This window comes from Camarhynchus parvulus, unplaced genomic scaffold (assembly GCF_901933205.1).
Source record: "Camarhynchus parvulus unplaced genomic scaffold, STF_HiC, whole genome shotgun sequence".
Classification (NCBI taxonomy): Eukaryota; Metazoa; Chordata; class Aves; order Passeriformes; family Thraupidae; genus Camarhynchus; species Camarhynchus parvulus.
This window is the reverse complement of record NW_022148710.1, coordinates 44,231-56,605: the sequence shown is the minus strand read 5'-3', so window position 1 is coordinate 56,605 and position 12,375 is coordinate 44,231. Positions and strand designations below refer to the sequence as shown.

General features: G+C 54.1%; 1 protein-coding gene across 1 annotated transcript in view; it reads right to left on the bottom strand.

The window, feature by feature from the left end:
- CLPTM1 (CLPTM1 regulator of GABA type A receptor forward trafficking) overlaps positions 1-12,068 on the bottom strand; it is a 30,662-nt gene extending 18,594 nt beyond the window's left edge. The window contains 14 exon segments of the mRNA XM_030970791.1: positions 1,497-1,614; positions 3,485-3,643; positions 6,713-6,836; positions 9,209-9,318; positions 9,487-9,616; positions 9,758-9,816; positions 9,875-10,007; positions 10,101-10,110; positions 10,285-10,315; positions 10,391-10,481; positions 10,554-10,694; positions 10,767-10,776; positions 10,834-10,864; positions 11,304-12,068. Coding sequence (XP_030826651.1) covers positions 1,497-1,614; positions 3,485-3,643; positions 6,713-6,836; positions 9,209-9,318; positions 9,487-9,616; positions 9,758-9,816; positions 9,875-10,007; positions 10,101-10,110; positions 10,285-10,315; positions 10,391-10,481; positions 10,554-10,694; positions 10,767-10,776; positions 10,834-10,864; positions 11,304-12,068 — 1,912 coding nt within the window.
- Between the last annotated feature and the right edge of the window lie 307 nt (positions 12,069-12,375).

The following is a 12,375-nucleotide window of genomic DNA, read 5'->3' as shown; positions in this document are numbered from 1 at the left end:
CTGGGAATTTCCCTGTTCCCGAGGGATTTAGGGCCATCCTAGGGGGATTTGGATCTTGAAAATTGGGAATTCCTGGGAATTGCCCCATTCCCAAGGGATTTGGGGCCGTTCCTGGGGGAAATTTGGATCCCAAAAATCGGGAATTCCTGGGATTTTCCCTGTTCCTGGGGGATTTGGGGCCCAAAGCTCAGGAATTCCCAGAAATTCCCAGAACTCCCGGAATTCCCGGCATTCCGTACTCCTGGAGCTGTGCACGGTACCCAGGGTTGATCCCAACCCCATTCCCAAGGGATTTGGATCCCAAAAATTGGGAATTCCTGGGAATTTTCGTGTTCCCGAGGGATTTAGGGACATCCTAGGGGGATTTGGATCTTGAAAATTGGGAATTCCTGGGAATTGCCCCATTCCCAAGGGATTTGGAACCCAAAAATTGGGAATTCCTGGGAATTTGCCCGTTCCTGGGGGATTTAGGGACATCCTAGGGGGATTTGGATCTTGAAAATCGGGAATTCCTGGGAATTGCCCCATTCCCAAGGGATTTGGGGCCGTTCCTGGGGGATTTGGGGCCGTTCCCAAGGGATTTGGAATCCAAAAATCGGGAATTCCTGGGATTTTCCCCATTCCCAAGGGATTTGGAACCCAAAAATTGGGAATTCCTGGGAATTGCCCAATTCCCAAGGGATTTGGGGCCGTTCCTTGGGGATTTGGATCCCAAAAATTGGGAATTCCTGGGATTCTCTCCCAAGGATTTGGGGGTTGATTTGACGCAAAAATCGGGAATTCCTGGGAATTGCCCAATTCCCAAGGGATTTGGGGCCGTTCCTGGGGGAATTTGGATCCCAAAGCTCAGGAATTCCCAGAAATTTCCCAGAAATTCCAGAAATTCCCAGAAATTCCCGGAATTTCCGGAATTCCGTACTCCTGGAGCTGTGCACAGTGGCCAGGGCTGATCCCAACCCCATTCCCAAGGGATTTGGAACCCAAAAATTGGGAATTCCTGGGAATTGCCCCATTCCTGGGGGATTTGGGGCCGTTCCTGGGGAAATTTGGATCCCAAAAATCGGGAATTCCTGGGAATTTCCCTGTTCCCAAGGGATTTAGGGACATCCTAGGGGGATTTGGATCTTGAAAATTGGGAATTCCTGGGAATTGCCCCATTCCCAAGGGATTTGGGGCCGTTCCTGGGGGATTTGGGGCCATTCCCAAGGGATTTGGAATCCAAAAATCGGGAATTCCTGGGATTTTCCCCATTCCCAAGGGATTTGGAATCCAAAAATCGGGAATTCCTGGGAATTGCCTCATTCCCAAGGGATTTGGGGCCGCTCCCAGGGGATTTGGATCCCAAAAATCGGGAATTCCTGGGAATTGCCCAATTCCCAAGGGATTTGGGGCTGTTCCTGGGGGAATTTGGATCCCAAAGCTCAGGAATTCCCAGAAATTTCCCAGAAATTCCCAGAAATTCCCAGAAATATCCCGGAATTCCCGGCATTCCGTACTCCTGGAGGTGTGCACGGTGGCCAGGCGCCGGTAGAGGCTTTTCTGCCGCGGGTCGGGGTGGAAGCCGCTCTTGGTGAAGTAGACGTGCACGTAGATGGAGCCGTTCCTCTGCACGCTCTGCGCGAAATTCCGGGGGAAAAAAACCCATAAAAAACAGGGAAAAGGTTGGGAAAAATCACGGGGAAAAAAAATTGGGGAAAAGAGCAAGAAAAGCCCTGGAAAAATCCTGGGGAAAATCTCTTTAAAAACCCTGGGGGAAAATCTCCTAAACCCAGAAAAACCCTGGAAAAAAATCTCTTAAAAAACCCGGAAAAACCCTGGGAAAAAACTGGGGAAAATCTCTTAAAAAACCGGGAAAAAACCCTGGGAAATTCTGGGAAAAACCCGTGGAAAATCCTGGAGAAACCTCGGGGGAAAGTCCCCAAAAAGCCTGGAAAAAATCAGGAAAAAAATCCGGGAAAAACCTCGGGAAAACCCTGAAAAACCCCGGAAAAACCTCGGGAAAAATACTTGGGAAAATCCTGAGAAAAGCATTAAAAAATCCTGGGAACAACCCTCCAAAAACATTGAAAAATCCCGGAAAAAACTTCCCAAAAAACCTGGAAAAACCTGGGAAAAAACCCGTGGAAAATCCTGGAGAAACCTCGGGGGAAAGCCCCCAAAAACCCTGGGAAAAATCAGGAAAAAAATCCGGGAAAAACCTCGGGAAAACCCTGAAGAACCCCGGAAAAACCTCGGGAAAAATACTTGGGAAAATCCTGAGAAAAACACTGAAAAATCTTGGGAACAAGCCTCCAAAAACCCCAGGAAAAACTTCCTAAAAACCCAGGAGAACCCTGGGAAAAAACCTGGAAAAACCTCAGGAAAAACCCCAATCCCAAATCCCTTGGGAAAATCCCAAAATTCCCACTCCCACCTGGAATTCCCTTTTCCCCATCCCAAATTCCCTTTTCCCAGACCCCAAATCCCCTCAGAACCGCCCCAAAAATCCCTTGGGAAGAGCCCAGAATTCCAAGAATTCCTGGAATTTTGGGAATTCCCACCTGGGAGATGTCCACCAGAAGAAGACCCCAGAATTCCTGAAGTCCCACCTGGAATTCCCTTTTTCCCAACCCCAAATTCCCTTTTCCTGATCCCAAATCTCCATTCCCAGACCCCAAATCCCCTCAGAACCGCCCCAAAATCCCTTGGGAAAACCCCAGAATTCCTGAAATCCCACCTGGAATTCCCTTGTCCCAGACCCCAAATCCCTCAGGAAAACCCCAAAATTCCCACTCCCATCTGGAATCCCCTTTTCCCAACCCCAAATTCCCTTTTCCCAACCCCAAATCCCCTTTTCCTGACCCCAAATCCCCTCAGAACCGCCCCAAATTCCCATTCCCAGATCCCAGAATTCCCAAAATTCCCGGAATTCCCACCTGGGAGATGTCCACCTCCCCAAAGTGCTCGTAGCAGCCGTCGGAATTCCCTTTTCCCCACCCCAAATTCCCTTTTCCCGACCCCAAATCTCCATTCCCAGACCCCAAATCCCCTCAGAACCGCCCCAAAAATCCCTTGGGAAGAGCCCAGAATTCCAAGAATTCCTGGAATTTTGGGAATTCCCACCTGGGAGATGCCCACCTCCCCAAAGTGCTCGTAGCAGCCGTCGGAATTCCCTTTTTCCCCACCCCAAATTCCCTTTTCCCGACCCCAAATCTCCATTCCCAGACCCCAAATCCCCTCAGAACCGCCCCAAAAATCCCTTGGGAAGAGCCCAGAATTCCAAGAATTCCTGGAATTTTGGGAATTCCCACCTGGGAGATGTCCACCAGAAGAAGACCCCAGAATTCCTGAAGTCCCACCTGGAATTCCCTTTTCCCGACCCCAAATTCCCTTTTCCCCACCCCAAATCTCCATTCCCAGACCCCAAATCTCCCCACAACTGTCCCAAATTCCCATTCCCAGACCCCAGAATTCCAAGAATTCCTGGAATTTTGGGAATTCCCACCTGGGAGATGTCCACCTCCCCGGAGTGCTCGTAGCAGCCGTCCGAGTTCTCGCCGCTGGTCCAGTCCCCGTAGACCAAATCCCGTTTTTCCCAGAAAAGGGCGGAGCTGACGTTGAAATCCGTAAAGTGCTCGTGCTCCGAGATGTAAACGTAGAGATCCTGCGGGAGAGAGAGGCCCAAAATCCCGGGAATTCAGCTCAAAAATCGAATTCAGCTCAAAAATCCCGGGAATTCAGCTCAAAAATCCCGGGAATTCAGCCCAAAAAAATCCCAGGAATTCTGCCCAAAAATTCCCCGGAATTCAGCCCTGAAATCCCAGGAAGTCAGCCCGAAAATCCCGAGAACTCATCTCAAAAATTCCCCGGAATTCATCTCAAAAATCCCGGGAATTCAGCCCGAAAAAATCTTTGGGAAGGAGTCCCAAAATCCTGGGAATTCAGCCCAAAAAATCCCGGGAATTCAGCTCAAAAAATCCCAGGAATTCTGCCCAAAAATCCTGCGAATTCAGGTCAAAAATCCCGGGAATTCAGCCCGAAAAAATCCCAGGAAGTCAGCCCGAAAATCCCTGGGAATTCAGCTCAAAAAATCCCAGGAATTCAGCCCAAAAATCCCGGGAATTCAGCCCAATAAAATCCTTGGGAAGGAGTCCCAAAATCCTGGGAATTCAGCCCAAAAAATCCTGGGAATTCAGCTCAAAAATCCCGGGAATTCAGCCCCCCAAAAAAATCCCAGGAATTCTGCCCCAAATTCCTCGGAATTCAGCCCAAAAATCCCGGGAATTCAGCCCAATAAAATCCTCGGTAAGGAGTCCCAAAATCCTGGGAATTCAGCCCAAAAAATCCCAGGAATTCAGCCCGAAAATCCCGGGAATTCAGCCCTGAAATCCCAGGAATTCAGCCCGAAAATCCTGAGAATTCAGCCCAAAAAAAATCCCAGGAATTCTGCCCGAAAATCCCGGGAATTCTGCCCAAAAATTACCTGGAATTTGGCCCAAAAATTCCCCAGAATTCAGCTCAAAAATCCCTGAAATTCAGCTCAAAAATTCCTGGGAATGAATCCCAAAATCGCCGGAATTCAGCCCAAAAAATCCTGGGAATGAGCCCCCAAAATCCTGGGAATTCAGCCCAAAAATCCTGGGAATTCAACCTGAAAAAATCCTTGGGAAGGAGTCCCAAAATCCTGGGAATTCAGCTCAAAAAATCCCAGGAGCTCAGCCCAAAAATTCCATGGGAATTCAGCCCAAAAATCCTGGGAATTCAGCTCAGAAATTCCCCGGAATTCAGCTCAAAAATCCCTGAAATTCAGCTCAAAAATTCCTGAGAATGAGCCCCAAAATCCCAGGAATTCAGCCCCAATCCCCCCAATTCATCCCAATAAAATCCCAATGGCAAGTCCCAAAATCCAAATTCCACCCAAAAGTGTCCTCTGGGAATTCAGCTCAAAAATCCCGCCGCCTCATCCAAAAAAATCCCAAATCCCCAATCCCCCCAAATTTACGCCCCAGAATTATCCCAAAACAATCCCAATCCTCGCCCAATATGCTTGGAATTGGTTCAGCCCCACATCCCAAATTCACCCAAAATCCATAATCCAATCCCAAATCCCAATCACCCCAAAATCCCAGATTATCCCAAAAAATCCCAGCCAATTCTGCGAAAAAGTCGGGAATGCTGCCCAAAAATTACCTGAATTTGCCCAAAATCCCCCAGAATTCAGCTCAAAAATCCCTGAAATTCAGCTCAAAATTCCTACAATGAATCCCAAAATCCCCGAATTCCCCAAACAAATCCCTAGCACCATGAGGCCTTGGGAAAATCCTGGGAATTCAGCCCAAATCCTGCAATTCAACCCGAAAAAATCCCATCGGAAGAGTCCCAAAATCCCAAATTCAGCTCAAAAATCCCAGGAGCTAATCCCAAAAATCCCAGAATCCCCAAAATCCCAAATTCCCAATCAAAATCCCAAATCCCATTTAATCCCAAAATCCCAAATTCAATCACAAATTCCTGAGAATGAGCCCCAAAATCCCAGGAATTCAGCCCCCGCTCCCCGATCTGATCCCAAATCCCACAATCCCAATCCCAAATCCCAATCCCATAATCCAAATCCCACCACGAGGGTGTCCTTGGGGAACAGGTTCCTGCTGGGGCTGCGGCCGCTGCCGCCGCTCCCAAATCCCCAATTCCAAATCCCAAATCCCCAATCCCAATCCCAGATTTAATCGCAATCCCAGATTTAATCCCAAATCCCAAATCCCACAATCCCAAATCCCAAATCCCATAGCCCCACCATGAGGGTGTCCTTGGGGAACAGGTTCCTGCTGGGGCTGCGGCCGCTGCCGCCGCTCCCACATCCCAAATTCCCAAATCCCATAATCCCAAATCCCAAATCCCAAATCCCATAATCCCAATCCCAGATTTAATCCCATAATGCCATAATCCCAGCCCCACCATGAGGGTGTCCTTGGGGAACAGGTTCCTGCTGGGGCTGCGGCCGCTCCCGCCGCTCCCAAATCCCAAATTCCAAATCCCGTAATCCCAATCCCAGATTTAATCGCAATCCCAGATTTAATCCCAAATCCCACAATCCCACAATCCCAAATCCCAAATCCCAAATCCCATAGCCCCACCATGAGGGTGTCCTTGGGGAACAGGTTCCTGCTGGGGCTGCGGCCGCTGCCGCTGCTCCCAGATCTGATCCCAAATCACAATCCCAATCCCAAATCCCACAATCCCAAATCCCACAATCCCAAATCCCAGATTTAATCCCAAATCCCAAATCCCCATAATCCCAAATTCCCAAATCCCACAATCCCAAATCCCAGATTTAATCCCAAATCCCAAATCCCACAATCCCAAATCCCAAATCCCACCATGAGGGTGTCCTTGGGGTTCCTGCTGGGGCTGCGGCCGCTGCCGCCGCTCCCAGATCCCAAATTCCCAAATCCCAAATCCCCAATCCCATAATCCCAAATTCCCAAATCCCATAATCCCATATCCCAGATTTAATCCCATAATGCCAAATCCCACTACGAGGGTGTCCTTGGGGAACAGGTTCCTGCTGGGGCTGCGGCCGCTGCCGCTGCTCCCAGATCTGATCCCAAATCCCCAATCCCAAACCCAGATTTAATTGCAGTCCCAGATTTAATCCCAATCCTAGATTTAATCCCAAATCCCAAATCCCCAATCCCAAATCCCACAATCCCAAATCCCAAATCCCAAATCCCACCATGAGGGTGTCCTTGGGGAACAGGTTCCTGCTGGGGCTGCGGCCGCTGCCGCCGCTCCCGTTGCTCTCCGGCGCCGCCGGCGCTCTGCGGAACCAGCTGGAGATGGCCCAGATGATGAAAATCCTGCGGGAAAAAGCATCGGCAAAAATCGGCAAAAATCCTCGGCAAAAATCCTCGGGAAAAATCCTCGGGAATTCTGCCGGGCTCGGCCCCCGCCCTTCCCGGAAAATCGGCGTTTTCCCAATTTTTGGGAATTTTTTTTGGTTGGGGTTTTGATTCCCATCGATCCTTTTTGCTTCCTGTGGATCTTCCCTAAAAAAAATTTGATTTCCGTGGATTTGCGTTCCCGGGCATTCGTCCTTCCCAAAAATCTCCTTTTCCATAAAATCTGTTTTCCAAAAATTCCCTTTTCTGTGGATTCCCTTCCCAAAAATCCCCTTTTCCTGTGGATTATCTCTTCCCAAAAATTCCCTTTTCCCATCGATTCTATTTCCCAAAAATTTCTTCTTTATGTGGATTCTATTTCCCAAAAATCCCCTTTTCCGTGGATTCCCCTCCCAAAAATTTTTCTTTTTTCCACAAATTTTTCCTTCCCAGGAATTTTCCCCTTCCCAAAAATTCCCTTTTCCCATCGATTCTATTTCCCAAAAATCCCCTTTTCCATGGATTCCCCTCCCAAAAATTTTTCTTTTTTCCACAAATTTTCCTTCCCAGGAATTTTCCCCTTCCCAAAAATTCCCTTTTCCCATCGATTCTATTTCCCAAAAATCCCCTTTTCCATGGATCCCCTCCCAAAAATTTTTCTTTTTTCCACAAATTTTCTTTCCCAGGCGTTTTCCCCTTCCCAAAAATCCCCGTTTCCATCAATTCTATTTCCCAAAAATTCCTTTTTTATGTGAATTTTATTTCCCAAAAATTCCCTTTTCCGTGGATTCCCTCCCAAAAATTTTTCTTTTTTCCATAGATTTTCCTTCCCAGGGATTTTCCCCTTCCCAAAAATGCCCATTTCCATCGATTCTATTCCCCAAAAATTCCCTTTTCCCATCGATTCTATTTCCCAAAAATCCCCATTTCCATGGACTCCATTCCCCAAAAAATCCCCTTTTTCCATGGGTTCGCCCCCAAAATCCCCATTCCCCGTGGATCCCCCTTCCCAAAAATCCCCATTTCTACGGATTCCATTTCCCAAAAATCCCAATTCCCACGGATTTCCTTTCCCAGGGATTTTCCCCTTTCCCGAAAAATCCCCAATTTCCACGGATCCTCCCTCCCAAAATTCCCATTTTTCCCCCAAAATCCCCATGCCCAGGGCCCCTTTAACCCCTTCGGTCCCAAATCCCACCCCTTTAACCCTTTCAGCCCCGAATCCCACCTGAACAGGGGCCCTTTAACCCCTTCAGTGCCGGTCCCAGCCCCTTTAACCCCTTCAGTCCCAGCCCCTTTAACCCCTTCAGTGCCGGTCCCAGCCCCTTTAACCCCTTCAGTGCCAGTGCCAGCCCCTTTAACCCTTTCAGCCCCGAATCCCACCTGAACAGGGGCCCTTTAACCCCTTCAGTGCCGGTCCCAGCCCCTTTAACCCCTTCAGTGCCGGTCCCAGCCCCTTTAACCCCTTCAGTCCCAGCCCCTTTAACCCCCTCAGTGCCGGTCCCTTTAACCCGTTCAGTCCCAACCCCTTTAACCCTTTCAATCCCGGTCCCAGCCCCTTTAACCCCTTCTCTGCCATTCCCAGCCCCTTTAAACCTTCAGTGCCAGTCCCTTTAACCCCTTCAGTCCCAGTCCCAGCCCCTTTAACCCCTTCAGTGCCAGTCCCAGCCCCTTTAACCCTTTCAGCCCCGAATCCCACCTGAACAGGGGCCCTTTAACCCCTTCAGTGCCGGTCCCAGCCCCTTTAACCCCTTCAGTGCCAGTCCCAGCCCCTTTAACCCCTTCAGTCCCAACCCCTTTAACCCCTTCAGTCCCAACCCCTTTAACCCCTTCAATCCCGGTCCCAGCCCCTTTAACCCCTTCTGTGCCAGCCCCTTTAACCCCTTCAGTCCCAGCCCCTTTAACCCCTTCAGTGCCGGTCCCTTTAACCCCTTCAGTCCCAGCCCCTTTAACCCCTTCAGTGCCAGTCCCAGCCCCTTTAACCCCTTCAGTCCCAGCCCCTTTAACCCCTTCAGTCCCAGCCCCTTTAACCCCTTCAGTGCCAATACCAACCCCTTTAACCCCTTCAGTGCCAGTCCCTTTAACCCCTTCAGTGCCAATCCCAGCCCCTTTAACCCCTTCAGTACCGGCCCCAGCCCCTTTAACCCCTTCAGTGCCAATCCCAACCCCTTTAACCCCTTCAGTGCCAGTGCCAGCCCCTTTAACCCCTTCAGTCCCAGTCCCTTTAACCCCTTCAGTGCCAGTGCCAGCCCCTTTAACCCCTTCAGTCCCAGCCCCTTTAACCCCTTCAGTGCCAGCCCCTTTAACCCCTTCAGTCCCAGCCCCTTTAACCCCTTCGGCGCCGCTCTCACCTGAACAGGACGCCTTTCACCACCTGCCAGGCGTTCGGTGCCGGCTGCGGCTGCTGCGGCTGCTGCTGCCCCTGCCGGCTAACCGACCGGCAGCGCAATATACTGGACACCTGAAACCGGAACCGGTCACTGACCCGGTAACCACCCCGGTACTGATCCCAACCCCATCCCGGTACCGGTACCGGCAGCACCGTTACTGCTGGAAACCTGGGAACAGAACCGGAACTGACCCGGTAACCACCCCGGTACTGATCCCAACCCCATCCCGGTACCGGTACCGGCAGCACCGTTACTGCCGGACACCTGCGGGAACGGAACCAATACCGGTCATTGACACCGGTACCAGTACCTGTACTGATCCCAACCCCATCCCGGTACCGGTGCTGCAGCACTGTTACTGCTGGAAACCTGGGAACAGAACCGGAACCGGTACTGACCCGGTACTGACCCGGTAACCATCCCAACCCCATCCCGGTACCGGTACCGGCAGCGCCGTTACTGCCGGACACCTGCGGGAATGCAACCGGAACCGGTCACTGACACCGGTACCGTATCGGTACTGATCCCAACCCCACCCCGGTACCGGCAGCGCCGTTACTGCTGGACACCTGAAAACAGAACCGGAACCGGTACTGACCCGGTAACAAGCCCATCCCACCCCGGTACCGGCCCGGCAGCGCCATTACTGCTGGAAACCTGAAACCGGAACCAGAACTGGTCACTGACACCGGTACCGCCCCAGTACTGATCCCAACCCGGTACTGGTACCGGTACCGGCAGCGCCGTTACTGCTGGAAACCTGAAACCGGAACCAGAACCAGTCACTGACACCGGTACCGCCCCAGTACTGACCCCAACCCCATCCCGGTACCGGTACCGGCAGCGCCGTTACTGCTGGAAACCTGGGAACAGAACCGGAACCGGTCACTGACCCGGTAACAACCCCATCCTAACCCTGACCCCATCCCGGTACCGGTACCGGCAGCGCCGTTACTGCTGGACACCTGCGGGAACAGAACCAGAACCGGTACTGACCCGGTACTGACCCGGTAACCATCCCAACCCCATCCCGGTACCGGTACCGGCAGCACCGTTACTGCCGGACACCTGCGGGAATGCAACCGGAACCGGTCACTGACACCGGTACCGGTATCGGTACTGATCCCAACCCCACCCCGGTACCGGCAGCGCCGTTACTGCTGGAACCTGCAGAACGAACCGGTCTCGTAACACCCCCGGTACCGGTACCGGCAGCACCGTTACTGCTGGAAACCTGAAACCGGAACCAGAACCGGTCACTGACACCGGTACCGCCCCAGTACTGATCCCAACCCCATCCCGGTACGGTACCGGCAGCACCGTTACTGTGGCGCAAAGGTCTATGTTGTCTCCCGTCTTGGCAACTACGTCACTGCACGTACCGCCCCAGTACTGATCCCAACCCGGTACCGGTACCGGTACTGGCAGCGCCATTACTGCTGGAAACCTGGGAACAGAACCGGAACCGGTACTGACCCGGTAACAACCCCATCCCACCCCGGTACTGCACCACTGTTACTGCTGGACACCTGCGGGAACGGAACCGGAACCGGTCACTGACACCGGTACTGACCCCATCCCGGTACCGGTACCGGCAGCGCCGTTACTGCTGGACACCTGCGGGAACGGAACCGGAACCGGTCACTGACACCGGTACCGGTATCGGTACTGACCCGGTACTGATCCCATCCTAACCCTGACCCTGGTACCGGTACCGTTCCTGCCGGACACTCCTGGGACCGGGACCGGTCACTGACACCGGTACCGGTACTGCCCCGGTAACCGCCCCATCCCACCCCGGTACCGGTGCTGCCAGCACCTGCGGTCACCTGCGGGACCTGAACCGGTCACTGACACCGGTACCGGTACCAGTACTGACCCCATCCCATCCCAATTCCATCCCGGTACCGGTGCCGTTCCTGCTGGACACCTGCGGGACCGGGACCGGTCACTGACACCGGTTCTGCCCCGGTACCGGCCCCATCCTGATCCCTTCCCGGTCACCGGCACCGGCCCGGTACCGGCCCCATCCTGATCACCGCCACCGGCCCGGTACCGGTTCCGGACCGATCCCAGCTTGGGCAGTGACACCGGCCCGGTACCGGCCGTGTTCCGATCCATTCCCGGTCACCGACACCGGCCCGGTACCGGCCCCGTCCCGATTCCATCCCAACACCGGCCCGGTACCGCCCCGATCCCACTCCCGGTTCCGTTTCACGGCCCCGGCCCGTCCGGTCCTGTCCCGGTCCCGGAGCCGTTCCCGGAGCCAGTTCCGTTTCTCTGTCCTTGATCCCGGTCCCGTTCTCGGTCCCGGTTCCGCTCTCGGTCCCGTTCTCGGTCTCGGTCCCTCCCCCGCTCCCGGTCCCCGACTTTGACCGCGGACCTTGCCCCATTCCCGGTGCCCGTGCGTGCCTCTGTCCCCTCCCCTGTCCCGGTCCCCGCTCCTTGTCCCGGTCCCCGCTCCCGGTCCCGGTTCCCGGTGCCCGGTCCCGGTTCCCGGTGCCCGGTCCCGATCCCCGTCCCTGTCTCTGTCCCTTTCCCACTCTCCGGTGCCGCTCCCATTCCCTGTCTCCAGTCGCGGTTCCCGGTCGCCGCTCCCGTTCCCTGTCCTCGGTTGCAGTTCCCGGTCTCCGCTCCTGTTCCCGGTGCCGCTCCCGTTCCCCGTTCCCCCTCTCCCCTCACGGGGCCGGTTTCCCGCTGTCCCCCCGCGCCCGTGCCCGTTCCCGGTGCCGCCCCCGGGCCCCGCGGGCCCCGCTCGCTCCCGGACCTGCCCCGGGCCCGGGCCCGGCCCCGCCGCCGCCTCCGTCCCCGGCGCCGCCATCTTTGCTGCGCCGCCTCTCGCGAGACTTCCGGGGGGCAGCGCCCACGTGACCCCAATGAGGGGCGGGAAAGGCCGCAAACCGCGCCCCTTTTGTGACGTCATAGCAGTCTCCACCAATAGCCGCGCGGCCCGCCCCCGGCGGGTGGGGGTTTCCCCGCCCCGCCCTCTCAGCCGCTCTCAGCCAATGGGAGCGCGCCCCGCCCCTAGAGCTCTCCAGGGGGTGTTCCCTGCTGTGACGTCACCGGCGCGCTCAGCCAATGGCGGCGCGGTGCGCTCCCGGCGGGGGTTTCCCCGACCGCGCCCCCGG